Source organism: Balaenoptera musculus, chromosome 11 (assembly GCF_009873245.2).
Source record: "Balaenoptera musculus isolate JJ_BM4_2016_0621 chromosome 11, mBalMus1.pri.v3, whole genome shotgun sequence".
Classification (NCBI taxonomy): domain Eukaryota; kingdom Metazoa; phylum Chordata; class Mammalia; order Artiodactyla; family Balaenopteridae; genus Balaenoptera; species Balaenoptera musculus.
The window spans coordinates 97,120,746-97,148,062 of record NC_045795.1 but is presented as its reverse complement, the minus strand read 5'-3'; the positions used below and the strand labels follow the sequence as shown (position 1 = coordinate 97,148,062).

The window sequence follows — 27,317 nt, the reverse complement described above, 5'->3', positions numbered from 1 at the left end:
AGCAAAATAAATAAAACCATCAACGTGCTACAGACCAGCTGGCAGCCCTGTAACCGGCCAGAGCCCAGCTGTTCACTTAAACCCATCCGCGCATCCGCATGCACCCGGGCCGCGCTTCCCAAGGCTGCTCCCACCCCGACTCCCCACCCCTGGTGACTGGGTGCGGAGGGGAGACTGCCTTGCGGTAAGGCTCCAGGCCACTGCTGCTCCAGCGGTGGAGGCCTCCGCCCTTGCCCTGCCTTCTCTTGGGCTCGGCTCGAGACCCTTGGCCTGAGTGACCCAAACTGTGGTCAGTCATCCATCTCCTAGGTGATGGCCGTGTGTCTGTGCTGCTCCTCAATGAGTTACCTGATGTTTTCTTTCAATCCACTCCCGTTCACGTATTACATATTCAGCCTTGAAATCCCTAGTTTTTGTGCATGTGATATATTCTCTAACACCCGTGTTCCACGTACCACTGGGGACAGAGTCTCTACACTCTGGGAACCGCTGTTCCAGGCCACCTTGACTGCCCTCCTGCTTCTTTCCTGGAGTTCTGCTCTATCTGCCCTCCCCGCCTCGGGGCTGACCTCAGAGCAGGCTGCACACACGGTCCCTCATCCTCTCGCACTGCCCAGCTAGGCCAAGGTCAGCGCTGGCCTCACCCAGCCATGATTCCCTGGTCTGATTGATGCCTGGGGTTTGCTCTGGGGGCTGCACCGGGCCTCTCAGTGTGGGGGGATCGCTGAGGTCTGCTCTTGTGACACAGGAGGGCTACTAGGGGTGGTTGAGTCTATTTATCCCTGTGGTTTGCGGAGGGGGGGCGGGGGGAGGGAGTGGAATTTGAACCAATACCGCAAGGCTGAGAAATCAGATAAGAACTAGCCCTTGCTTCCACTCATGGAAGGCCTGGGCCAGGGAAGACAGTGGCCTACACAAATGTCATTTCCAAAACACTAAGAGTTAACCCTTCACGGTGCCATTTCCCACAGAAATCTTTCTAAAACGTTTGCCTTCTCAAGCAGAATGCACCAAATCTTGTCCTGCTGAGTTGCGTCACTGCAGGCAGGAACAAAGAACACGCAATGGTGCTGTATCTCATTTGGGGTTTTCTGGATCCTGCCCTGTGGCTGGCAGTGGGTTGGCCTCTACAGCTTCCCCATCTCTTTCTTGGCAGCAGACAGAACTGAGCTCAAGTCCTGGCTCAAGTCATTGCTAAAGATTTGACCTTGGGTGGGTTGTGCTTCATTTCTTTAGTTTTCTCAGATGTAGAAAAAAACCCAAAAAACAAAAAAACAGTAAGAGTCCATTCTTTGTAGAGTTCTTGTCCAGATTAAAAGACACGGCATAAAGCACAAAGATCAGTCTCTGGTATACGTGGGGTACCAAGGCTGGTAAAACTATGTGTAGATTAAATCAATTCTGATGGACAGACGATGGCCTCTCCCATAGGTAAGGCTTTGCGACAGTTATTTCAGCCACTCAGAGCCCATTTATCTGAAATCTAGCTTTGAGAATCTGTTTAAGGAGGTGCTTAGAACCTGTCCATGGCTCATCTGCTCGTGTATTTTCCTTCTCCATGTCTCTCCCCACTACGGAGATTAGGACGTGGGCTCTGGAACAATTCACCTGAGCTGAATCCCGGTCCCACCGCTTGCTCAGCCATGGAGCTTTGGCAGGCTATGTCTCCTTCCCCAGCTATCAAGAGCCCCCTCCCTGGGTGGTCAGGCTGATTCAGTGACAGCCGGCACCATTCCTACCTGTCTGTGCCCTCCTCCCCAGCCACCTCTGCCTCCACGTTCTCCACTCTTACGAGATAATCAGCTGGAACTTTGGGCCCAATGGAACCTTGGGTTTTCCCAAGAAAAGACTGGCTTTGGGTTATCTGATGAAATTAATGATGATGCCCTTATTTTTAGTTTGGGCAAAGAGAGACAATCAACTTCCTGTCTCTGTCTACAGATTCTATTTATCGTCCTGACCTGTCTGGGCACACGTCCTCCCAAGTGCCATTCAAGAAAGCGAAAGGTGCAAAGGCTGGCAGACACATATGATGCTTGTTTTCATGGCAGCCTAGATAAGGAACCTCTGAAGAAGCTGCTATACCAGTAACCTCCTCCAGCTTCACCACACTCCCCTCGAATTTCCCTATTTTATTATTATCTTTCCCATTGGCCATCGATCAGTATCATATTAGCTTTAGGACCATTTCCCCTTATCTTTAATTGCTGATCAAAGTTCTGCTCTTTTTTTTTTTTTTTAAACTCTTTAGCTACAGGAAATAATTTAGACTCCTTGGTCTAGGATTAACTTTCCAGACTCAACCTATCTGGGGTGCCTGGAATGTTCCTAATATCGGCTAACGTTTAATGAGCACCTACGTGGTGGCAACACCAAGGTGTATGATTCCTAACCACACACGATGATGTAGGTGGTCAGGAACTATTATTCTATTATTATGCGCATTTTATAGATGAAGAAAACGAGGTACAGAGAGGCTAAGTCATTCTCTTGCTGGAAAGGGCAGAGTTGGAATTCAAATATGGGTCTGCCTGATGCAAAAGCCCGTGCACGCGCCTCTCAGCTGACGCTGACCCTGGCTTTGGGAGCCACGTCAATGGGTTTGGGAGGTTTCATGGATTTGGGGTCTCCGGCTTTCCACTCATGAGGCTGCAGGAGAGCAGAAGGTGGGCGGGGCTCCGGGGGAGAGGTGGGGAGGACGGCATGAGGAGCGGGTACCCCTCGGGAAGTTACCCGCTGGCTGAGTCCTTCCATCATTTGGCAAACTGTCCCCGAGCCCTTCCCTGCGCACAAGGGGATGGAGACAAAGCTGAAGTGGGCTGAGAGGCTTTGGGGTAGGGGTGTGTGCAGCGGTTGAGGGTATAAGCGTTCAAATCACATGGCTCAGATGCCTGTGCTGGGGGCTTGGGGAACCACAGGTAAAATACCTGGGCCCCGTAACGTATGACCTTGGCAGGCTGTTTAACCTCTCTGTGCTTCATTTTCCTCATCTGTGAAATGGGGAGAAAAACAATACCAAACTCATACAGTTAGTTGAGGGTTACATAGCTCAACTTCTTGAAGGGCTTAGAACAGTGTCTGGCACATAGAAAGCCCCCAGTTACTGAGTTTCTTTTTTCTTTTTACAAAAATGGGCAACTTCCCTGGCGGTCCAGTGGTTAAGACTCCGCGCTTCCACTGCAGGGGGCACGGGTTCAACCCCTGGTTGGGGAACTAAGATTCCCACCAGCTGCGCAGCACAGCCAAAAAAAAAAAAATTAATAATAATAATTAAAATTCACCTCGCTGGGAATTCCCTTGTGGTCCAGTGGTTAGGAATCCACGTTTCCACTGCAGGGGGCACAGGTTCAATCCCTGGTCAGGTAACTAAGATCCCACATGCCGTGCAGAGAAACCAAAAAAAAAAAAAAGGTAATAGACGGTATATATCCTTTTGTCGTCTGACATTTTAACTTTTTAAACTCAGTATATCGTGAGCATATTTCCATGTATGTATACAGACCTACATCATTGCCAGCAGGATTTTATTGTTACCACCATCTGTGGTTAATTTTGCCATCCACATTTGTTGTTTCCAATTTTTTGCTATTATATGCTGAGCTAAATATCTTTATAGATAAAACATTTCCTTAAATAAATCTTCTTTAAATTAAAAAATTAAGTTTAATTAAAATCACCTGGGCCTGGAAAGGTGGCTGGCCTCATAGGCTGCTCCGTTTCTTGTTCATCCTCAGCGTTTCTTACAGAAGCTGCCAAAGGCTTTCCTGGCTTCACGGTATCCAAGAAGTCTGGGATGGAAGACTTGATTTCAGGAACTGACTTCCCTGAAACGAGGTGGGAAGAAAGAAAGCTATTATCATTCAATGAAGGGGGCTAGCCGTCTGGGAAGAAAGAAAGCTATTATCATTCAATGAAGGGGGCTAGCCGTCGACAGGCTGGGTCCAGAAGTCAGAGACCTGGATCAGAGGCTTGGCTCCGCCTCAAGTTCACGATGTGCCCCCGAGAGTTGTTTTCCCCTCTGGGCCTCGGCCTCCCCATGTGTAAGGTGTAGCTCTTGGACCTGACAATCGTCCAGCTGAGACACTCTCTCAGACACACCTGGCTTCCGATCCTACCCACTGTGTGACCTTAGACAACTCACTTTCCTTCTCTGAGCCTGTTTCCTCACCTATGAAACAGAGATGATCATCATGATAACATCTGCTTGCCTCCCTCACAGGGCTGTTGGGAGGGGGGAATGAGAGTGCAGACATGAAAGGCCTCTGCAGACCACACGGTTCCCTGAACATGTGGGGAAGTCAAAGATCTCCACCCAGCTGAGTCCCTAAATCGAGCCCCTAAATATAAAAGTACTGGCAGTCCTCCAGCTTTCCCTTCCAAGAGCAGTGGGGACATGTGCATCCTTCCCTGTTTTAGAGATGGGAAGCCTGAAAATAGCAGCCACGTCAACTGCCAGCCGACAATGCACGATGCGCGGCCAGGCCCAGCTCTGCACGCATGCAATCCTCACAAGGTCCTTCACTGCAGCCTGGTGGAGATGAGGACCCTGAGGCCTGAGCAGGTTAAGTGCCTTGTCTGAGATCACACAGCCTGGGCAGGCAGGACCGGCTGAAAGAGCCTGGGTGGAGGTCACCTGTTTTTTGAGAGTAATCACTTCCTCTTTGCATTGAATTGGGAAAAACCCCAAAGGTGCCAGAGGGTGTGTCTCCACCAGCTTCCACAGAGCCTGCTCCGAGTGAACCGGTTTCCTCTCCCTTCCCCCCACCACTGCCATCCTCTCTCCAGGATGGTCCCGGCCTCCAGCTCCAGTGGCCTCCAGAGCCCTCCCCAGGCTGCATCTTGCTAAAATACAGACCTGGCCTCACCATCTCCCTGCTTAAAGCCTTTATGACTCCCCACTGGCAGGATAAGGCACACACTCTTCACATGAATCCTCCTATCTCCCCACTGCCTCCCAGACCAAGTCCAAATTCTACAGCCCTGCATTCAAGGCCCTTCACCCTCTGGTGGTCAGAGGTGGACCCATGTTTGAGAACCGAAAAAACAGAGGGCACTGAAGTTCGGGGAAGGCCAGCCCACTTGCTCACTCTCACATGGGCACTAGGTGGGGCTGAGACAAAACACCTCCAGCCTATGAGTCTCCAGGAGCACTTATTCCAACAGGTAAACAGTGTGTCTCTCTCTCTCAACAAAACCGATCGTCACCACGGGACCAAGCTTCTCAAATCCAAGCTTTGGGACAAGAACAATATTAGCAACGCCTCAGCGAATGGCACTACAGTGTGTATGGCACGACGCAGATTTATTTGATTTTCTTGACAACTTCTGATGGTTAGCAGAATTCTCTGCATTTTATTTTTGAGCATATTGAGGCTCAGACAGGTAAAATGGTTTGTCCCAAGTCAAACAGCTGATGGGATTCAAACCTGGGGCTGGTTTCGCGGTCATCCGTCCGGTAGAACCACTCACATGGCCACTGTCCTCAGCATCCCTACTCCCCCCTCTGCAGATGGGCCCCGACTGAGGAAAAGCAGGACAAAGGGTACGAGCAAGTGAGGAAAGGCCAGAGGGAATGCACAAAAGTAACCAGAAGGCCAAATGGGGGACAGTGGGTGACTTTTTCCTTGTTTCCTTTGCTGACATACTGTTCTTTCAAATGGAACTATCTTATAAAAGAAGTAGCAGAGCTTAGCTGTTCAGAGTCGAGGCTCTGGCCTGACACCAGCTCCCTCACCTCCCAGCTGTGTTTGCTTTGGATAACTTCCATGAGACTAAGGGAGATAGCACATGTTAACCAATTAGCTCAAAACATGGGAACTTCATTGGTGGTATTGTTATCATATTTTTAATATACCGGGTCACCTCTTAAACAGCCCAGAGTGGGTGTAAGGAGCATAGTTTGGGAGTCTTTCCGTTTTCATTTAACACAACTCTGAATCATTTACACTTTTTTGTTGTTTTACTGTATTTGTTTTTTTAAATTGTGGTAAAATACATTTAACGTGAAATTCATCATCTTAATCATTTTAAAGTCTACAGTTCAGTGGCACTGCGTGCATTCACACCACTGTCCAACCACCACCATCATCCATCTCCAGAACTTTTTCATCTTCCCAAACTGAAACTCTGCCCTCATTAAACAGTAACTCCCACTCTCCGCTCCTCCAGCCCCTGGCAACCACCATTCTACCTTCTGTCTCTATGAATTTATTCATTTAAATATTTTGACCTGTGTGAGTTTTTTATTTTTTCACTTTAATAGTAACTAAAAAGATGTATGTGGATATCCATGATATGGAGAGGTGTCAATATATTTTTTTAATTGAGATATAAGTGACATAGAACATTATATTAGTTTCAGGTATATATCATAATGATTTGATATTTGTATGTATTGTGAAATGATCATCACAATAAGTCTAGTTAACATCCATCACCACACATAGTTACAAATTTTTTCTTGTGATGAGAACTTTTAAGGTCTACCCTCTTAGCAACTTACAACTATGCAAAATACAGTATTGTTAACTACAGTCACCATGCCGCACATTACATGCCCTGTACGTAATTTATCTTGTAACCGGAAGTTCTGCCTTTTGACCCTCTTCACCCATTTTGGGCCCCCGCTCCACCTCTGGCAACCACCAATATATTGTTGACTGACAATGAAAGAGGATATATAATGTGGTACCCAGGTTTTTTTTTTTTTGTAAAATATGTGTAAAAGTATAGAAGACATCTACATATGAAGAGAAAAAGAACCTGAAGAACATAGAGGAAATGCTAACTGTGAACATTTCTGGATGGTGTGATTATCAAGGATTGTATAATTGTGGGTTGGGGGGTTATTTGCATTTGGCAGAATCTTTCAACAATGATCATGTATGTATCAGTTGCACAGTAAATTGTTTCTTAAGAAAAAAGTCAGTAAGCAAGCTTGCTCAAACGGGGACTAGAACGGAGTCTTCCGAAGAGGGTGAGTAGCCAGAAAGCAGGTGAGCAGCAGATGCAGGGCCCGCTCGCTCCTGGATTTTGCCGCTGATTGTCCAGGACGTGCCCTTGACACCTTCACTGTGTGTGTCCTCACCCCAACCCTAGGGGTAGCAAGGAGGGAAACGGAAGCTCAGGGAGGCGGGGTCCCCTCCCAGAACCAATGGCTGTGAGCAGGATTTACGTCCCCTGTGGGGACCCCGGAGGACACACACTTCGTTTCTCCCCACCTGGGGTCCTCAGCCACCACACACCCCCAACCCAATCGCCTCAGGGAGAGGCCCTTCTGGCCCAAACTGGGATCCCAGAAGCGAGGCTCCTCCCCAAGGGCAGCCCTGCCGGCAGGACGCACAGACTCCCGCATCTCTGCTCATGTAATGCACTGCTCTCCACAGGCACAGGGTGACACCATCCCTCGTGCAGTGACAGCTTTGCCGGTGAGAGTCACTGGCAGTGAAGGCTGACTCGTGAGCAGATCCAGGGCAGAAGCAAAGACCCCAGGAGGAAGGGGTCCCCATGCCACTCTGAGCCCTCTTCCCCCCTGCCCTCCCCTCTCTGGCCCGGGGAGACGGCCCCTGGACGCACCCTCCCTCCACCAACTGCCTCAGTTGGGGTCCCACCCGTGTACCTCAAAGGGCCACGTCCACGCCATCCTCATGATGACATCTGTGTATGAGACACAAGGGCAGATGTGATCCCTAAGCGGCCCCAGCTCCCCTCACGTCAGGCAGGCCGGGCCTGCTGGTGAAGGGGACCCCAGACAGCCCACCACAGTAGGAGGTGCTCCTGGCTGCATCAGCTTCTAAAGGTGCCACGTGCACCCCAACTGCCTGCGTCCCCAGAATAAGCAGCACTTTCCTCCATGCAAGGCCCGGCTGAGCCTGTTTCGTCATCAGACAAATGGAAGTGAAGGTGACCGTCCCGGCCTGACCTAACTTCAGTGTCCTATTCCTTTTTTCTTTCCCTTTCTGCACAGATCTTTGCCTCTCCATCAAGACTTACGTGGCAGGAATACCAAAGCCACCCACCCATTTGTGGCTGACCTCCCTGGCCTCCACCAACAGGGGACAGAAAAGGCTTCATTATGTACTCAACCTAAGGTGAGTCTGCAGTGACAGGCAGGGGCCTACAGCGGGCACCGTGGTCCATGCAAACATGTGGGATTGGGGCACGTGCCCGCCCGAGGAGGGAACAATCCTGAGGCATCGGCACCGGCACCGGCGGAGGCTCCAGCCTGAGACGGAGCTTGTCAGCGCGTTTCTGCTGCAGCGCCCCCTCCCACCTAGTCACACACGAGGGCCCCACCCAGCCACAGAGGTCAACGTCAGGCCTGCAGTAACAATCAGATGACAAGCTTCAGTTTCCTGTGAAATCCCCGTTTCAGCCCTCTGTGGGTTTTCAGATGCAGACAATAAATAAGAGGCATAAACAGGACACATCTTCATTTTGACTCTTAGGTTGCTGGTGCCCGATCTTAGTTGGAAGGCGCAGGGCAGGCCTTTGCTTGCCTCTTTTTCCACAGCAAACCCAGAAGAGGGAGAAACTGTGGCTTTTCTGCCCTTAATGCCTGGAAGCTGACCCATGATAGCTGAGCGGATACAACACCACTCCTTTGGGCCGGTACATAAACCAGAATGCCGTTGAAATAAAAATAGAACATCGAGGGCAGGATGGAGCAAAGGAGGACAAAATGTTCATGAAAAAGGGTCGTGACGAGCTTTAAATCTCACGAGTTTCCTGTGAGTTTCCTGTCTGCCAAGGCCAAGACCAAAAAGCAAGCCGGTTACATCATTTATTCCTATGACTGATATACGGGAGCAGCCTCATGCTTCCAGGACAGCACTCTTTTTTCCGCTGGAATTACATTCTCACAAAGATTCCATGCATAAAGTTAATTCTGCAGGATCATGAGATCCAAAAATAAGAATTGTGATCACAGAGTAGAAGCGAGAGCAAGTGTGGGGAAGCTTCCAGAGCCAGCCTTTCTAATCCTAGCTGTACGCCCAAGGACAGATTTCTTAACCCTCTGAGCTTCATTTGCATCTTCTGTGGAGTCAGAATAATTATAACCCCTCTGTCCCAGAACAGTCCCAGGACTCAGTGGGACCAGATACAAAAAGCAGCTGGGCCAAGGCCAGGACACAAACTGTGACATAGTCATCCTCTGACCTCTGTCCTCTCTCCCTACCCAAAAGAACCTCTGATCCCAACTTAGGGTCTCTGAAGGAAGCAAATGGGGTGGATGGCTGTATCCAACAGTTTAAACCCTCTAACAGGGACTTCCCTGGTGGCGCAGTGGTTAAGAATCCACCTGCCAAAGCAGGGAACACGGGTTCGATCCCTGGTCCAGGAAGATCCCACATGCCGCGGAGCAACTAAACCCGTGCACCACAACTACTGAGCCTGCGCTCTAGAACCCGCGAGCCACAACTACTGAGCCCACGTGCCACAACTACTGAAGCCTGCGAGCCTAGAGCCCCTGCTCCGCAACAAGAGAAGCCACTGCAACGAGAAGTCCGCGCACCACAACAAAGAGTAGGCCCCGCTGCCTGCAACTAGAGAAAGCCCACGCGCGCGCAAAACTGAAGACCCAATGCAGCCAAAAAAAAAAAAAAGAAAAAATACCCTCTAATGGACACATGACTCTCAGTGGGCAGTGGCAGGGCCTTGAAGGTGCAGTGGCCGTGGAGATGAGTAATACAGAAGCCCAGCTAGACCTGCTTCCGCCCGCTGTGTCCGTTGGCAGCCAGCCTGGTCACACACAGGAGGACAGGCGGTATGGAGTTCTCCCTGCCAGTGCCCCTAGGGACAGGAGGGGATGCCAGTGCTCGAAATAACAGCTTCAGTGTCTGTGGGCACCAAGGGGTTGATGTATTGGTTCTCAGATCAATTAAATCAGAGTCTGGATGCTTTCAAAAGTTCCCTAGGTGAGGCTGAGAACAACTGGCTTAACCCGGAGGGATGAGGGTTGAGTTTCTGGCACCAGGAGGCAGAGAAAGGGGGCAAAAGTATTTCTCTGTGCTCTCTCCACGGTTCCCAGGGGACGATGGGCCTGATTCCTTTTTCTCTCTGCTTTGTATTTTCAAGATGCCCCACTCTCTCTAATGAGCACAAATCACATGTGTTGTGGAGCCCAAAGATGAACTCAGGGCTTCCAGCCCGCCATGCACACCGCAGCCAGGCTCACAGGCAAGGGAAACGCGCCAAGTCTCATCTGACAAGTGGGACGAGGAACTGTACCCTGCACCCCCAGAGATGATGAAATAAGTCAGTGCTCAACAGTTATAAGCTACTATTGTAATTTATTATCATTAGGATCATCACCCCTGAGTCTAGGTCAGGCTTTTTTTTTTGTCCTAAGTGCTTTCCCATAGGTGTGGCCTATTGAATTCAGAGGATACCTCCGGGGAGAAAGCCCAGTTGCCCTCTCTAGGTTATACTTCAGTAAAGTGAAACCTGAAATAGTTCTCTTATTTACATTTTGTTTATTGAGGCCCCGCTTCCTTTGGTCAAAAGGCTTATGTGTGCTGGGCCCTTGGCAGAGGGGCCTGGGTTCTCCTCGCCGGCTGGCAGCCTGGGAACATTTAACACAGTGGCAAATCCAGGAGCCACACGCTTGAGCAGAGGGGACTCCAGCTGCCGGCAAGGTCTTTCCCCAGTGAGCACAGTCTGGAATTCCCCCCACTCTTCTCAGCCCTCAAAGTAAACAGTGAGGTAATATTTATATATCTGTTTTTATTCTTTGCATTTATTCTGACTCATGTGGCTGAAACAGATACCTTCTAGAGCAAATGAAAGTGATTCATCCCTAACTAAAGAACTTAGGTGCCAGCTGGCCATATCAAGACAAAAAGAGCTTTCTGGACCCTCTCTTTTCCTTTTCCTTTCCCTCCCAATCCCTGGGGCTCAACCTTCCTGGGCATCCAAAGTCCACATACACAAACCACTCAAAACTCCCAACTCAAGCGAGACAGGAAGTCAGGCAAATAAGAGGGCATGACCTGTCTTAAGACCTAATCGGAGCTCTACCCACCACCAGAGCCTCCCATCAAGCCTCTTAGATAGCCTCAACCGCCAGAGGGCAGACAGCAGAAGCAAGAAAAACTACAATCCTGCAGCCTGTGGACCAAAAACCACAGTTACAGAAAGATAGACAAGATGAAAAGGCAGAGGGCTATGTACCAGATGAAGGAACAAGAAAAAATCCCAGAAAAACAACTAAATGAAGTGGAGATAGGCAACCTTCCAGAAAAAGAATTCAGAATAATGATAGTGAAGATGATCCAGGACCTCGGAATAAGAATGGAGGCAAAGATTGAGAAGATGCAAGAAATGATTAACAAAGACCTAGAAGAATTAAAGAACAAACAAACAGAGATGAACAATACAATAACTGAAATGAAAACTACACTAGAAGGAATCAATAGCAGAATAACTGAGGCAGAAGAACGGATAAGTGACCTGGAAGACAGAATGGTGGAATTCACTGCTGCGGAACAGACTAAAGAAAAAAGAATGAAAAGAAATGAAGACAGCCTAAGAGACCTCTGGGACAACATTAAACGCAACAACATTCGCATTATAGGGGTCCCAGAAGGTGAAGAGAGAGAGAAAGAACCAGAGAAAATATTTGAAGAGATTATAGTCGAAAACTTCCCTAACATGGGAAAGGAAATAGCCACCCAAGTCCAGGGAAGCGCAGAGAGTCCCATACAGGATAAACCCAAGGAGAAACACGCCGAGACACATAGTAATCAAAGTGGCAAAAATTAAAGACAAAGAAAAATTATTGAAAGCAGCAAGGGAAAAACGACAAATAACATACAAGGGAACTCCCATAAGGTTAACAGCTGATTTCTCAGCATAAACTCTGTAAGCCAGAAGGGAGTGGCATGATATATTTAAAGTGATGAAAGGGAAGAACCTACAACCAAGATTACTCTACCCGGCAAGGATCTCATTTAGATTTGATGGAGAAATCAAAAGCTTTACAGACAAGCAAAAGCTAAGAGAATTCAGCACCACCAAACCAGCTCTACAACAAATGCTAAAGGAACTTCTCTAAGTGGGAAACACAAGAGAAGAAAAGGACCTACAAAAACAAACCCAAAACAATTAAGAAAATGGTCATAGGAACATACATATCGATAATTACCTTAAACGTGAATGGATTAAATGCCCCAACCAAAAGACATAGACTGGCTGAATGGATACAAAAACAAGACCCATATATATGCTGTCTACAAGAGACCCAATTTAGACCTAGGGACACATACAGACTGAAAGTGAGGGGATGGAAAAAGATATTCCATGCAAATGGAAATCAAAAGAAAGCTGGAGTAGCTATACTCATATCAGATAAAATAGACTTTAAAATAAAGAATGTTACAAGAGACAAGGAAGGACACTACATAATGATCCAGGGATCAATCCAAGAAGAAGATATAACAATTATAAATATATATGCACCCAACATAGGAGCACCTCAATACATAAGGCAACTGCTAACAGCTATAATGGAGGAAATTGACAGTAACACAATCATAGTGGGGGACTTTAACACCTCACTTACACCAATGGACAGGTCATCCAAAATGAAAATAAATAAGGAAACAGAAGCTTTAAATAACACAATAGACCAGATAGATTTAATTGATATTTATAGGACATTCCATCCAAAAACAGCAGATTACACGTTCTTCTCAAGTGCGCATGGAACATTCTCCAGGATAGATCACATCTTGGGTCACAAATCAAGCCTCAGTAAATTTAAGAAAATTGAAATCATATCAAGCATCTTTTCTGACCACAACGCTATGAGATTAGAAGTGAATTACAGGGAAAAAAACGTAAAAAAGACAAACACATGGAGGCTAAACAATACGTTACTAAATAACCAAGAGATCACTGAAGAAATCAAAGAGGAAATAAAAAAATACCTAGAGACAAATGACAATGAAAACACGACAACCCAAAACCTATGGGATGCAGCGAAAGCAGTTCTAAGAGGGAAGTTTATAGCTATACAAGCCTACCTAAAGAAACAAGAAAAATCTCAAGTAAACAATCTAACCTTACACCTAAAGAAACTAGAAAAAGAAGAACAAACAAAACCCAAAGTTAGCAGAAGGAAAGAAATCATAAAGATCAGAGCAGAAATAAATGAAATAGAAACAAAGAAAACAATAGCAAAGATCAATAAAACTAAAAGTTGGTTCTTTGAGAAGATAAACAAAATTGATAAGCCATTAGCCAGACTCATCAAGAAAAAGAGGGAGAGGACTCAAATCAATAAAATCAGAAATGAAAAAGGAGAAGTTACAACAGACACCGCAGAAATACAAAGCATCCTAAGAGACTACTACAAGCAACTTTATGCCAATAAAATGGACAACCTGGAAGAAATGGACAAATTTTTAGAAAGGTATAACCTTCCAAGACTGAACCAGGAAGAAACAGAAAATATGAACAGACCAATCACAAGTAATGAAATTGAAACTGTGATTAGAAATCTTCCAACAAACAAAAGTCCAGGACCAGATGGCTTCACAGGTGAACTCTATCAAACATTTAGAGAAGAGCTAACACCTATCCTTCTCAAACTCTTCCAAAAAATTGCAGAGGAAGGAACACTCCCAAACTCATTCTATGAGGCCACCATCACCCTGATACCAAAACCAGACAAAGACACTACAAAAAAAGAAAATTACAGACCAATATCACTGATGAATATAGATGCAAAAATCCTCAACAAAATACTAGCAAACAGAATCCAACAACACATTAAAAGGATCATACACCACGATCAAGTGGGATTTATCCCAGGGATGCAAGTATTCTTCAATATACGCAAATCAATCAATGTGATACACCATATTAACTAACTGAAGACTAAACACCATATGATCCTCTCAATAGATGCAGAAAAAGCTTTTGACAAAATTCAACACCCATTTCTGATAAAAACTCTCCAGAAAGTGGGCATAGAGGGAACCTACCTCAACATAATAAAGGCCGTATATGACAAACCCACAGCAAACATCATTCTCAATGGTGAAAAACTGAAAGCATTTCCTCTAAGATCAGGAACGAGACAAGGATGTCCACTCTCACCACTATTATTCAACATAGTTCTGGAAGTCCTAGCCACGGCAATCAGAGAACAAAAAGAAATAAAAGGAATACAAATTGGAAAAGAAGAAGTAAAACTGTCACTGTTTGCGGATGACATGATACTATACATAGAGAATCCTAAAACTGCCACCAGAAAACTGCTAGAGCTAATTAATGAATATGGTAACGTTGCAGGATACAAAATTAATGCACAGAAATCTCTGGCATTCCTATACACTAATGATGAAAAATCTGAAAGAGAAATTATGGAAACACTCCCATTTACCATTGCAACAAAAAGAATAAAATACCTAGGAATAAACCTACCTAGGGAGACAAAAGACCTGTATGCAGAAAACTATAAGACAGTGATGAAAGAAATTAAAGATGATACCAACAGATGGAGAGATATACCATGTTCTTGGATTGGAAGAATCAACATTGTGAAAATGAGTATACTACCCAAAGCAATCTACAGATTCAATGCAATCCCTATCAAATTACCAATGGCATTTTTTACGGAACTAGAACAAATCATCTTAAAATTTGTATGGAGACACAAAAGACCCCGAATAGCCAAAGCAGTCTTGAGGCAAAAAAATGGAGCTGGAGGAATCAGACTCCCTGACTTCAGACTATACTACAAAGGTACAGTAATCAAGACAATATGGTACTGGCACCAAAACAGAAACATAGATCAATGGAACAAGATAGAAAGCCCAGAGATTAACCCACGCACCTATGGTCAACTAATCTATGACAAAGGAGGCAAAGATATACAATGGAGAAAAGACAGTCTCTTCAATAAGTGGTGCTGGGAAAACTGGACAGCTACATGTAAAAGAATGAAGTTAGAATACTCCCTAACACCATACACAAAAATAAACTCAAAGTGGATTAGAGACCTAAATATAAGACTGGACACTATAAAACTCTTAGAGGAAAACATAGGAAGAACACTCTTTGACATAAATCACAGCAAGATCTTTTTTGATCCACCTCCTAGAGTAATGGAAATAAAAACAAAAATAAACAAATGGGACCTAATGAAACTTCAAAGCTTTTGCACAGCAAAGGAAACCATAAACAAGACGAAAAGACAACCCTCAGAATGGGAGAAAATATTTGCAAACGAATCAACGGACAAAGGATTAATCTCCAAAATATATAAACAGCTCATTCAGCTCAATATTAAAGAAACAAACACCCCAATCCAAAAATGGGCAGAAGACCTAAATAGACATTTCTCCAAAGAAGACATACAGAAGGCCACGAAGCCCATGAAAAGATGCTCAACATCACTAATTATTAGAGAAATGCAAATCAAAACTACAATGAGGTATCACCTCACTCCTGTTAGAATGGGCATCATCAGAAAATCTACAAACAACAAATGCTGGAGAGGGTGTGGAGAAAAGGGAATCCTCTTGCACTGTTGGTGGGAATGTAAATTGATACAGCCACTATGGAGAACAATATGGAGGTTCCTTAAAAAACTAAAAATAGAATTACCATATGACCCTGCAATCCCACTACTGGGCATATACCCAGAGAAAACCATAATTCAAAAAGACACATGCACCCGAATGTTCATTGCAGCACTATTTACAATAGCCAGGTCATGGAAGCAACCTAAATGCCCATCAACAGACGAATGGATAAAGAAGATGTGGTACATATATACAATGGAATATTACTCAGCCATAAAAAGGAACGAAATTGAGTCATTTGTTGAGAAGTGGATGGATCTAGAGACTGTCATACAGAGTGAAGTAAGTCAGAAAGAGAAAAACAAATATCGTATATTAATGCATGTATGTGGAACCTAGAAAAATGGTACAGATGAGCCGGTTTGCAGGGCAGAAGTTGAGACACAGATGTAGAGAATGGACATATGGACACCAAGGGGGGAAAACTGTGGTGGGGTGGGGATGGTGGTGTGCTGAATTGGGCGATTGGGATTGACCTGTATACACTGATGTGTATAAAATTGATGCCTAATAAGAACCTGCAGTATAAAAAACAAACAAAACAAAAAACAAAAAACAAAAAACAAACAAACAAAAAAAGACCTAATCGCCCTATCTCAGCTCCTCCATGGGACCTGCTCACCGGCTGCTAAAATGACTCATCCATCCTTATTCATTTATTCACTATGTTGGGGACTGGGGGCTCTGACTGTTATCAAAACTCACATGACAGTTAAAAGACACCTAATTTTAAACTGGGAGGAGTTCTATGCTGACAACAAACCGGAGGAAGGGAGGGGTGTACCTGACACTTACTTACATGGGATGCCCAGGGCAGACTTCTGTGCGCAGGTGCCATTTAAGCAGAGACCCAAAAGATGAGAGGGATGAGCCATGGGAAGAATGCAAGGGAGCTGGGGAGGGACCAGCATTCTAAGGAGAAGGAATAGCATATGCAAAAATCCTGAGGAAGAAAACAGTTTGGTGCATCTCCTCAAATGAAGGATGACCCTAGTGGCTGAGTTGAATGAATGCGGGGGAAAGTAGCCAAGATGAGGTGAGAGAACTGGGCAAGGGTTAGTCCACGTGAGATCTCGTAGGCCATGGTTAGGTAGAACCTTAAAATAAACCCCTTTGAACTGAGGTACCCAGTAGCTGAGACACGGCTTACCAAATAGTCATTTGCTCCCTCTCAGACCCCAGCCTCCCTTGCAGTTAGGCTGGGGCCACGTGACTGGTTCTGGCCAATGGGTTTTAAGTGGAAATGCTACTGTCACTTCCTGGACAAAGCAATTAAGAGCTGGCGAGCCTCGTCCATCTGTCTCTTCCCCTCCACAGTGACCCTGGAAGCCGTGCATTCCCAATGGCCTGCCGAGTGCAAGAAGGCAGGAGCCAGCACTGGACTTGGAGAAATTGATTCTTTGCTGTGTTGAACAACTGAGATTTCTGGGTTTATCTGTGACCGCAACATAACGTAGCCCATCCTGATTAATGGGTAACCTCGACATGTGTGCAAAGCTCGTAACCCAGAGGAGCTGCTTACGACCGCATTGCACAGAGCGGGAGCTCAGTAAACCGCAGCTCCTCTCCCTCCAGCTCCCACCCGTCCTCTCTGAAAAACTGGGGGTTGGTTTAGAGGTACCACACACAAGCCCCTCTGTCCATGCTCACATTCACTCCCAAGAAACCCACAGTGATTAAAGCCTCGCTCTTTTCCAGTGGAATAACTAATGCACAGAAGGACAGTCAGAAGACCATCCTGAGCCACACAGCAAGGATGTTAGAAGAGCCTCGCATCGCTTATGTTCTGAAGTGCCCCCATTTACGAGAAAAGCAGACAGGGCAATGTCTATGCCTATTTTTCAGAGACTTGATGCCATCTAGTGACCTCCCCCAGCAGGGGTTAAGGTCACGCAGACCTGCATCCCTTCCCAGCCCATTGCTTACTTGCTGTGTGGCTTTGGGCAAGTTACTTAATCCCTGCACCTCAGTTTCCTCATCTGTATAATGGGAATAGCGAGATTTGTGAGATAAGATGCTTGCCTGGCACATATTAGGTGCTAAATACAAGTTATGACTAGCATTCAGATAACAGTGACTCCTGGCCAGGACTTTGGGGGGGCGGGGCGGGTCTTGGCCCTGTGCAGTGCCACGCCCAGGGGCAAGTCTCCAGGGGCCCCAGGGTCTGAGTCCTTCCCAAGCTTTTTTGTTCCCTAGTGGTAGGAAAGGGGCGGATGTTGGGAAAACTTCCAGGAGAACACACACGAGCCCTGTCTGGCCCTTGCAACAGCTCAGCCTCTTTGGGAGAGAAAGGGTGTGTTCTCTTCCATTTCACTTTAGGCAACAGATAGAAATTCCCCATGCAGTGAAAGCCCAGCTCCAGGAAGGAAATGACTTTGGCTGAGCTGCCAAACCAAAAGTTAGAAACTGTGAAAGCTGCACAACCAAGAAGAGACTGCGTGAAAATTGGGAAACTTGAAAGAAACTCCCAGGAAGATGGTAGCAGCAGATGGGAAGATGAAACCTTGGTCGCCTCCCTTGGAGTCCCTTCAGGTTCCAGAAGCTTCTTGCTTTCCTACTCAGTTGACACCTGGAACCTCACAGGCCCCTGTTCCCCACTGTGGCCAGAGCAACGGGGTTACTCCCAGGTAGAAGCCCTCGAAAACCTTCCCTACACTCCTGATGAAAGTAGACCTGACCACACCCAAGCACTGCTCCTTCCCACCACCGGGCCTTTGCACGTGCTGTTCCCTCTGCCTGGATATGCCTGTGTGGTCGGCCCGCCAGTCCTTTGAATGGAGGCTCAAGTTTCAGTTCCTTGGGGAAGCTTCCCCAGGTGAGATCAAACCTTCCCCTCTCCCACCCTCCTACCTACCTACCCACCTGACCTACACTTCTTTGAGCACTCCTGCTGTGGTTGGGTACACGTCTCTGTGCCATCATCCTGTTCATACCCGTCTCCCACACTAAACTGTAAGCTCCTTGAGGTCAGAGACTTTGTCTGTATTTCCACTGCTGTGTCCCTGGCACCTAGCACACAGCAGGCACTTGATAATATGTCTCAGTTCACTACTGACTCTCTTGTCCAGATTTCGTGTATCTAACTCTCTATGGGGAGGAACGAGGGAGAGTGTCACCTCACGAATCAGGCACACCTGGTTTCGAGCCTCCATGCTCAGAGTTAGAGCCATCGGACCCCCGCCATCGGCAGGCTCAGGTCCCCTGCCTGCCTCAGTGGCGTTTAATCAGCTGAGGAGCTCAGCCGTGATGACAGCCGACCTGCCTCTGGCTGGAAGCCACAGCTCTGATACATTGGCCTCTGCCTTGATTCCAGCACCTAGATCCTGGGGCCTGGCTCACAGCCGTCTCCCTAACTAAGCCTGGTGGTCGGGAAACGTCCCCCTCAGGAGTAGGACTCTCACGTTTGAAGCCCCAGGGTGATGGTTGGCCGTAGGCCCCAGGGTCAGACTCTCCTGACACTGAATGCTGACCTGGCCATGCAAATGCTGCCCCTGATCCCCCAGACTCTCTATAATGAGGCTCCCCTGGGATGCCCAGCAATTGCACCATGGCCACCGTTTTACCAGAGCAGTGATTCCCACAGTGTATTGGTTCCATGGGAATATTAATAAGTATCAAATGAAAAGGGGGCTCTGTGGTCAAATGTAAATGGAAAACACTGACCTAAATAGATTTCTTTGCTCTAGAACTTATCAGAGCCTTAAAACGTTGGGTGTGCATTGTGACTCTCCAAAGGTAGGGGGCACTGATAAAGCATACAGATTTCCCAAGGTTAGTTATTCATGAACCCTTTAGTTGCATGGGGTAACTTGCTGGAGCACATGTCCGGGGCATGTGATTTGGGAAATGCTACTCTGCACCATGACTCGCCCTGCGGACGTCCTATGCACACAGTACTTTCCCCATCACAAAAAAACATTTTTCAATCAGGACACAAAGGCAGCATTCCTCTTCCTGTCCTGACCCAGAGACTGGGGCTTCATCCAAGACCCAGCTCTTCCTTGTGGGCTCAGAAGAGCCTGGAGATGTGAAGACACCCATGGAAGACCACTTTATGACTGGTCTTTGCCCGAAGTCGGGAGGTGAAAGTGGACAGGGGAGGGTAAGAAAGGGCAAGTAAACGAAGCTTCACCTTACAAAGTGAAGCATCAAGAGGCACTGCCTAGGGCTAATGGAAAAATAATTACATATGTAATGATATTCGTTAAAAGTTAGAAAAACGACCTACAGACCCATAGAGGAGCTGAAGAGGGAGAGGAGATATGTAGAGCCAAATCCTCGTCTAGGAAGTTAATGGATAACATATAAATTGATATATATGAAAAGAAAAGGAGAAGCACATTATTTAGCGATGGTACAAATGTGGTAGAGAATAGCCATTCCCCTCGTCTTCCTACATTCTAGAAGTTTTAGCTAGACATATGGCTGCTAAAAACCACATTTTTTAGCTACTGCCAGACTCCCTTTGCAGCTAATTGTGGTCATGTGACTAGGTTCTAGCTAATAGAACTTAGTGAAGTGATAAAGCGCATCTTCCAGATTGTACCCTTAGATGGAAAGAAAATCCCCTCCCCTTCCTGCTGCCCGGAATGTGGAAAAGAGAGGAACAGCAGGAGCGAGTATCTCAAACCACAGGATGGAAGCCACATGCGCAGGGCAGCAGAATAAGGTAGAAAAAAAGCTTGAATCCCTGACACTGTGGGTCCACCCTATCAGCTTTGGGTTGCCAACACACACACTACTAGTGGAAAGAAACCCTCTTTTAGTTTAACCTATTGTTGTTTTGGCCTTTCTTACCGGAGCCAAATCAATATAATAATGCTCCAGGTGGCAAGGACCCAGATATTGCAGACTGGAAAGCTGATTACCGTTCTTATACCAAAGCAAAACCGTCACCTGTGACCCTCGGAAGGCAGTCCATGTGCTAAGAGCACCCGTAACTCTAAGGGGAGAAGTTGAAAATGTTCTGAATGTTGGTGTATGTTGCTTCTCTTTTAGGGACCTCCAACAAAGGGAGAAGAACTCCACTGGAGCCAGACCATGTTCAAGCAGAGATGAAAAGGAAGACTCTTGGCCTGTAGTGGACAATCCAAGTTGACCAAGAACCCCCTTGTCAGGGGCCCTGAAGGTTCAGCCACAGCAGGAGGTGACACCATGGCCCCAACCTTTCTAATCCCCACTCCACCTTTCTCAGTCCACTGATGAACTTCAGGAGGGGCTCTCTGCCAGACACGGAGCCCAGAAACAAGAGTCAAAATAAGAGTGCTTCCGTCCCATCCAAGCTATTGTTTCAGGTGGCCTCGAGGGAGGCTCCAGGTATGCACCTTCAATTAGGAGGAGAGGGGGGCAGGCCGAGCACACAGGCCACCAAGTGAAAGAAAAAACCTTTCAGGGATAAGAACTAAGCTACCTAGGCTAGGTCATCAGCTATGGTTATCACACAGAGAACTGATGAGAAGCCAAGAGACCATACGCTTCTAGCATTCTGAGAGACCTGTGCGGCCAAAGAAGCCACAGTCCTGGTGTGACAAAAGCCGGCCATTATTTGACGCCGCAGCTCCTCCCAGGCGCCCAAACCCCTCCCCCAGCAGGAAGTGGGCTGTGAAAGCCGTGCAGCCCACCCGTAAGGGCAGCCTCTCCAGTTCCCACTTCCGCTGAGGCCACGGGCATGCTCCCCCAACGCCTACCCAACCCCCCAGGACAGAGCCAGAAGTCAGAGAGCCAGGCGCTGGATCAGCGGTTCTTAAACTTTTATCTGCACCTGAATACCCTGGAGGGAGACTCAGGACCCCACCCCCGGAGTTTCTGAATCGGCAGCTGAGGTAAGGCCTGAGAACCTGCGTTTCTGACAAGTTCCCAGGGGATGCTGATGCTTAGACGTCCAGGGAACACGCTGTGAGGGTCACTGGTCAACGGAGAAGAACAGGGGCTGCCATAGGGAACACGCTGTGAGGGTCACTGGTCAGCGGAGAAGAACAGGGGCTGCCATAGGGAACACGCTGTGAGGGTCACCGGTCAACGGAGAAGAACAGGGGCTGCCATAGGGAACACGCTGTGAGGGTCACCGGTCAACGGAGAAGAACAGGGGCTGCCATAGGGAACACGCTGTGAGGGTCACTGGTCAACGGAGAAGAACAGGGGCTGCCAGATGCACCAGACAGAGGACTCGCTCCCCGTGCCAGAGGACACTCCGAGGGTGCACATGGATATCTGGGTGGCCCAAAGCAGAGGGCTGCAGGAAGACAGCGGTCCCTCCAGCACGTATCCCCTCCTCTTCTAGAGTAACAGACGCTTTAGCGGTGCACACAGGCTCCCAGCTACAGATTCCATTTCCCAGCCTCCCCTGCAACTAGGCGTGCTCATGTGACCAGTCCTGGCCAACGGCCTGGGAAGGGAGGTTATGTTGCAGCTTCCAGGGGGCCGTGCCCTTGTTGTAGGCTGGAAGGCACGTGTGGAGGCACAGAGTAGCCATCTGAGGTATGAGCTGGCAGCCAGCTGTCCCAGACAGCAGAGCAATGAAAACGAAAGAAACTGGTCCTTGACACTGGGCAGCTGCCCTATGAGCCCTGGGCAGCTTGGACTGTCACAGGAGAGAGAAATAAACGTCTGTCTCATTTAAGTCACTACAGCCTACCCTTAGTAACAGCAATGAACCTGGGATGATAATACAGGAAGCCACCAAGAAACAGCTAAAAGAGTAAGATGGTTGACACTGGCAAGCAGATTTCCCAGAAGAAGGAATGGTAAGCCTTCTGCACTAATTTATTCTAATTCTTATAACATTTAATGTTTGACAATTGAACAATAATGGTCTTGGCAATTAAGGCTGAGAAGATACCAAGGAACAGAGACCCACACACCCAGCTCTCTACACAATGGGGCTAGCAGCCCCACAGGACGTGATTTCAAGAGACTGGACACACATGTGCCCCCCAGGGAACCCCACGCTCCACCTTTCGGTTCACGTACAACCTACGGAAGGCCTCTGCTAAATGCAAATATATTCCCTGGAGTCATAAGTCTCTGAGGACAACACTTTGTCTCTGGGACTTTTGGTATCTGGTTTTCAAGCTCTGTTTTATTCAAACTTATTCTTAAAGCTCTCTAAGAAGTGGTGGGCAGAAGTCAGGTTCTCAAACTGCTGGGGGCAACTGAGCAAGTTCATAAACAATCTTCAGCAAGTAAATGCAAAATAAGGTTTAACTAATGTTACAATTAGGGAAGGGAAAACTGACCGGTTGGAATAACAGAAACTTAATATGCTTCACACATGCCCTCAATATTCACTTCCAAAAAGTGACCAAGATTTATGGCACTTTTTCTCCCTAATGAAAAACAAACAAACAAACAAACAAAAAAACCCAAGATACAGAAAGGGGAAGTGTCTTACCTGAGGACTGAAGGCAATAGTCACAACACAACCGAACTCCCAAAACAAAAGTGGATGGGGAGACAGGCTTGAACCTCTCTTCCTCAGGCAATTTTAATCAGCAGGGCTAAGCAGCAGAGAAAAGAGGATTGGGGAACACCGGTGGACTCTCACAGCTCTGAGAGGTCAGAGGAGGTTGGAACCGGAAAACAGGGAACTGAGTAAAGTTCTAAGAAGTAAGAAGAAAGGATGACAGACAAATATCACTGTTTCCTGGAAGCCAAAACACCGAGTGCAGTGAAGTTCCCGTGAGAGAAGCTAAGAATGAGGGCTCTGATCCAAACGCGCCTGGTTGTGACCAGACCTGTGCCCTTGGGGGAGGCTCTGAGCCGTTCCTGACCTCCGTGTCCTCGGGGGGATAAGGGGCTCCTTAGATCGCCCACCTCGAGGGGCTGCTGGGAGGAGCCACGCTCAGCGCCTGGTGCCGCAAAAGTGCCCAGTCAGTGTCAGCTTCAAACAGAGTGTCACTCTGCAATGAGTGTGTTTCTTTGAATTTGGCACTATGTTGTGTGCTGACCTCAAATCGTTAAGAATATGTTTGAGATTAGTCAACAGCCAGATTCTGACGTCAGTGACAAGTTGGTGTGTCCAGTGAGAGGCCTGTGTCTCAATCCCCAGTAGGTCTCCGCCCACAGGCCTCCGGACACCCCTGCAGCATCCCAGTGCCCTGCAGAGACAAAACCGGCATCCCCCTCCCCAAAGTGGCCTGAGCAGGAGGCCTGGTCCCTCCATTCTGACTGTACCTGACCCAGGGGCTTTCCCGCTCCCCCTCTGCAGCGCCCCCTCTCCACACCTACCTCTCTCCCTCTCTCCCTCTCTCTCTCTCTCTCTCTGGCATCCTTGGGTGCGCATGAATTTCCTCACTTCTTTTTGAACCCATTAAGAGTTTATCACTGGACTTCCCTGGTGGCGCAGTGGTTAAGAATCCGCCTGCCAATGCAGGGGACACGGGTTCGAGCCCTGGTCCGGGAAGATCCCACATGCCGCGGAGCAACTAAGCCCGTGCGCCACAACTACTGAGCCTGCGCTCTAGAACCCACGCGCCACAACTACTGAGCCCACAAGCCACAACTACTGAGGCCCACGCGCCTAGAGCCCCTGCTCCGCAACAAGAGAAGCCACCGCAACGAGAAGCCCGCGCACCACAACGAAGAGTAGCCCCCGCTCACCACAACCAGAGGAAGCCTGCGCGCAGCAACGAAGACCCAACGCAGCCAAAAATAAAATAAATTAAAAATAAATTTTTTAAAAAAAGAGTTTATCACTAATTCTCTCAAAACATGAAAAGTATGTGAAGGCACATCTACTCAATAATCAGTGCTACCACATGCCAGGTTCTGGGGATTGCAGACAAGCCAGAGAGGGGTCTGCAAGCAGCTACACAGGATAGGCATTGGTCGCACCAACCAACCGATGTGGCATGGGTCTGAGCAGGTCTCCACCTGTAAGGCCACCCTGGTGTCTCCTGATTTATCTCTGAGGGTGGAGGTCTCTAAGCCCCCACTCCTCCTCCTGGAAGCCCTCCCTGATTTAGTCAGGCAGGTGCCGAACTGAGGTCTGTTGGTTCAGCCAGGTTATTCCCAGCTCAGGAACCCCAGCCAGGACAGCTCCAGGGCCCACAGCGTCTTCCACAGGCCTCTGGGGCTCTGAATGCCCTGCTCTCTACCTCCTACACCAGCTCTATGCTAGTTCCTGCAACACCCCAGGCCTTTGCACAAGGGCCTTTGTCCCCTCTCCGCTGGGCTTTCTTACTCCAGCTCTTCACGTGGCTGTCTTCTTTCCATTCCTCCAACTTCACCTCCTCAGACTGGCCTTCCATGACAATCGTGTTCTAGAAGGCTCCCCTACCTTGTCACTCCATCTCATTATTTTTACTTGTTTTCCTGTCTACTGACTGTCTCCTCATGACTGTGCTCTCCACGAGGGCAGAGGACCTATCGCTTTGCCCACCTGTATTCCAGGACCTCGGACAGCACCAGGCACTGGCCAGGGGCTCAGTCAGTACCTGTGAGAAGTCTGGCTCACTGTCCCACACTGAAGGGGTCTCTTTGGGGACATGGCGGGGGGCCCAGGTGGAGATAATCAGCCCCTCATCCCCCTGCCTCTGCTGAGCACTGGCTGAACACCAGGCCCTTGACATGTTCTATTTCTTCAATTTCACAGACACCCTGCAAGGTAGGGAGGTATTATTTATTACCTGCTAAATACATTCCCACCATGGTTGTATTCTCCTGTAGGAGGACAATTTGGTAATACTGGTATTGATATCAATCAAAACTTAAAATACACAAACCTTCAGCCCAGCCATTCCAATATTGGAAAGTCATCCCACGTGAGATTCACATGTGTGCAAACGGGGTGCACATCCCAACACTGTACACAAGAGGCAACTGATAGAAGCAACCTGAACACCTATCAATAAATCATGGTACATCTGTCAAAGGAATACAATGAGGCTGTTGAAAGAATGTCTCAATATGAAACAATCTGCAAGATCGGCTGCTAGGTGAAAATAAAGGGGACCACCAAGTGCATGGTATTCTCTCTACTGTCTGTATTAAAAAGTGTTGTAGACACATACATACATTTGCCTAGAAAATCTCTAGGAAGGTAGATAAGAAATTGTGACTAGTGGTTACTTCTTGGGATGCCAAATTGGGAAACAGGATGAGGACGTAAATAATTTTTACTGTAGACTTTCTTGAATTTTTATGTTAGAGCTATTTTTAAATTTCTATTTATTTATTTTTGGAACAGAGGACAAAAATTTTAAAGGTGCAAAAAGACTGACAATAAAGTCTCTCTCCAACACCTGGTTCCCTGGCCACCCGATTCCTCTCCCCAGGGGTGACCACCGTTACTAATTTCTTACTTGGATGGTAAACTCTTTCATTCAAATTTTTTTAAGATTAAGAAAGGTTTTCTAATTTTATTTATTCATTTATTTTTACATTTTGGCCGTGCCGAGCAGCATGCGGGATCTTAGTTCCCCGACCAGGGATCAAACCCATGCCCCCTACAGTGGAAGTGCGGAGTCTTAACCACTGGACCGCCAGGGAAACCCCAAGAAAGGTTTTAAGGTGAGAGGGCACAGCTCACGCTGGCTGCGAGGGGGCCTTGGTAACTCACAGTTGAGGATGATCTGGGCGGCGCGATAGAGCTCTAGATGGCACAGGAGGTCCAGCAGCTGCTGGACGGTGGCCTGCCGCATGCTCCACCACCACAGCAGCTCGCGCGTGATGCTCACGCCCTGCGCCCGCTCCATGGACTTGATCTTCCGCAGCTGGGTCAGGTCTGTGATCACATAGGAGGCTGGAAGGCAAGCAAGAAGGGATGCTTAGAGCCAGAAGGGCAGCCCCTCCACCAGAGGGTCACCATGCTGGCCCAGCTCTGTCCACCACAAAGCCGCCTGGCCCCATCCTACCTGAAACTCCACCGGGAGCTGGGGTCCACAGGCGGCCCAAGTTATTCAGTGCCCGCGGGGACCAGCACACTCACACTTGAAGGTAAATGTCAACTTGGTTGCCACACAAGACTTAGGAGAAAGACCAGTGGACGAGAGGGCCAGGGGCCTTGAGGTTTAGCTGCTTATTTGCTATGTGCAAGTCACTTCCCCAGTGGGATGGGAGCCTCGGTTTCCTCAACTGTAATAGAGAACTTCCCTTCCAAACAGAAGCCCCGCGTAGGCAGAGAGTTTTCTCTGTTCCGTTCACTGTTAGATCCTCAGAACAGAGAAGAGTGCCCGGCACAGAGTGGGGGCAGAGCCAGGACCAAAGTGAGGCAGGGGAGGCACCCAAGGGGCAAATTTTAAGGAGGTGCTCATTCTCAGGGCTGGTCTTGCACCTGAAGCAGCCAGAGAGTAGGTGCCTCCTATCATTTTGCCTTGGGCATCCCATTCTCCTCATCTCTAAGTCCCAGCCCTGGCAGGGGGAACTGAATGAACGAATGAATGAGTGAATGAGTGAATCCACAGCCCACCATCCTCACAGAGCTGCTAGAAGGAGCAAGAGAGCTATGGCTCTAAAAGCACTTTGCCAACTCTGAAGCACTGCGCAATTTGCAGGGGGGCTACTGTCCGCGATACTAAAACTAACGCGTTCCTTCTTTTCATTTTCTATTATAAAATGGTTGCTCATTAAAGAAAACTTGGAAAAATGCAGGGGAAAAAAGCTAATAAATTACACAGCATCCCACTAGGGTACTTTCCCTTTCCAAAAGTCTCCCCACCACACGCACAGGTGTGCTTCTGGATGCAGTTACTGCCAGGCTGTAAGTAAGACTGTGCATCCAGGCCT

General features: G+C 47.8%; 1 protein-coding gene across 4 annotated transcripts in view; it reads right to left on the bottom strand.

Moving 5' to 3' along the window:
- IRAK2 (interleukin 1 receptor associated kinase 2) overlaps positions 1-27,317 on the bottom strand; it is a 66,508-nt gene that overhangs the window by 28,032 nt on the left and 11,159 nt on the right. For all 4 annotated transcript variants that reach the window (XM_036869384.1, XM_036869383.1, XM_036869385.1 and 1 more), the window contains exons 2-3: positions 26,152-26,334; positions 3,678-3,824 (exon numbers count right to left, since the gene is read on the bottom strand). In XM_036869384.1, the coding sequence (XP_036725279.1) occupies positions 3,678-3,824; positions 26,152-26,334 (330 nt within the window). The remainder of the gene's footprint in view (positions 1-3,677; positions 3,825-26,151; positions 26,335-27,317) is intronic.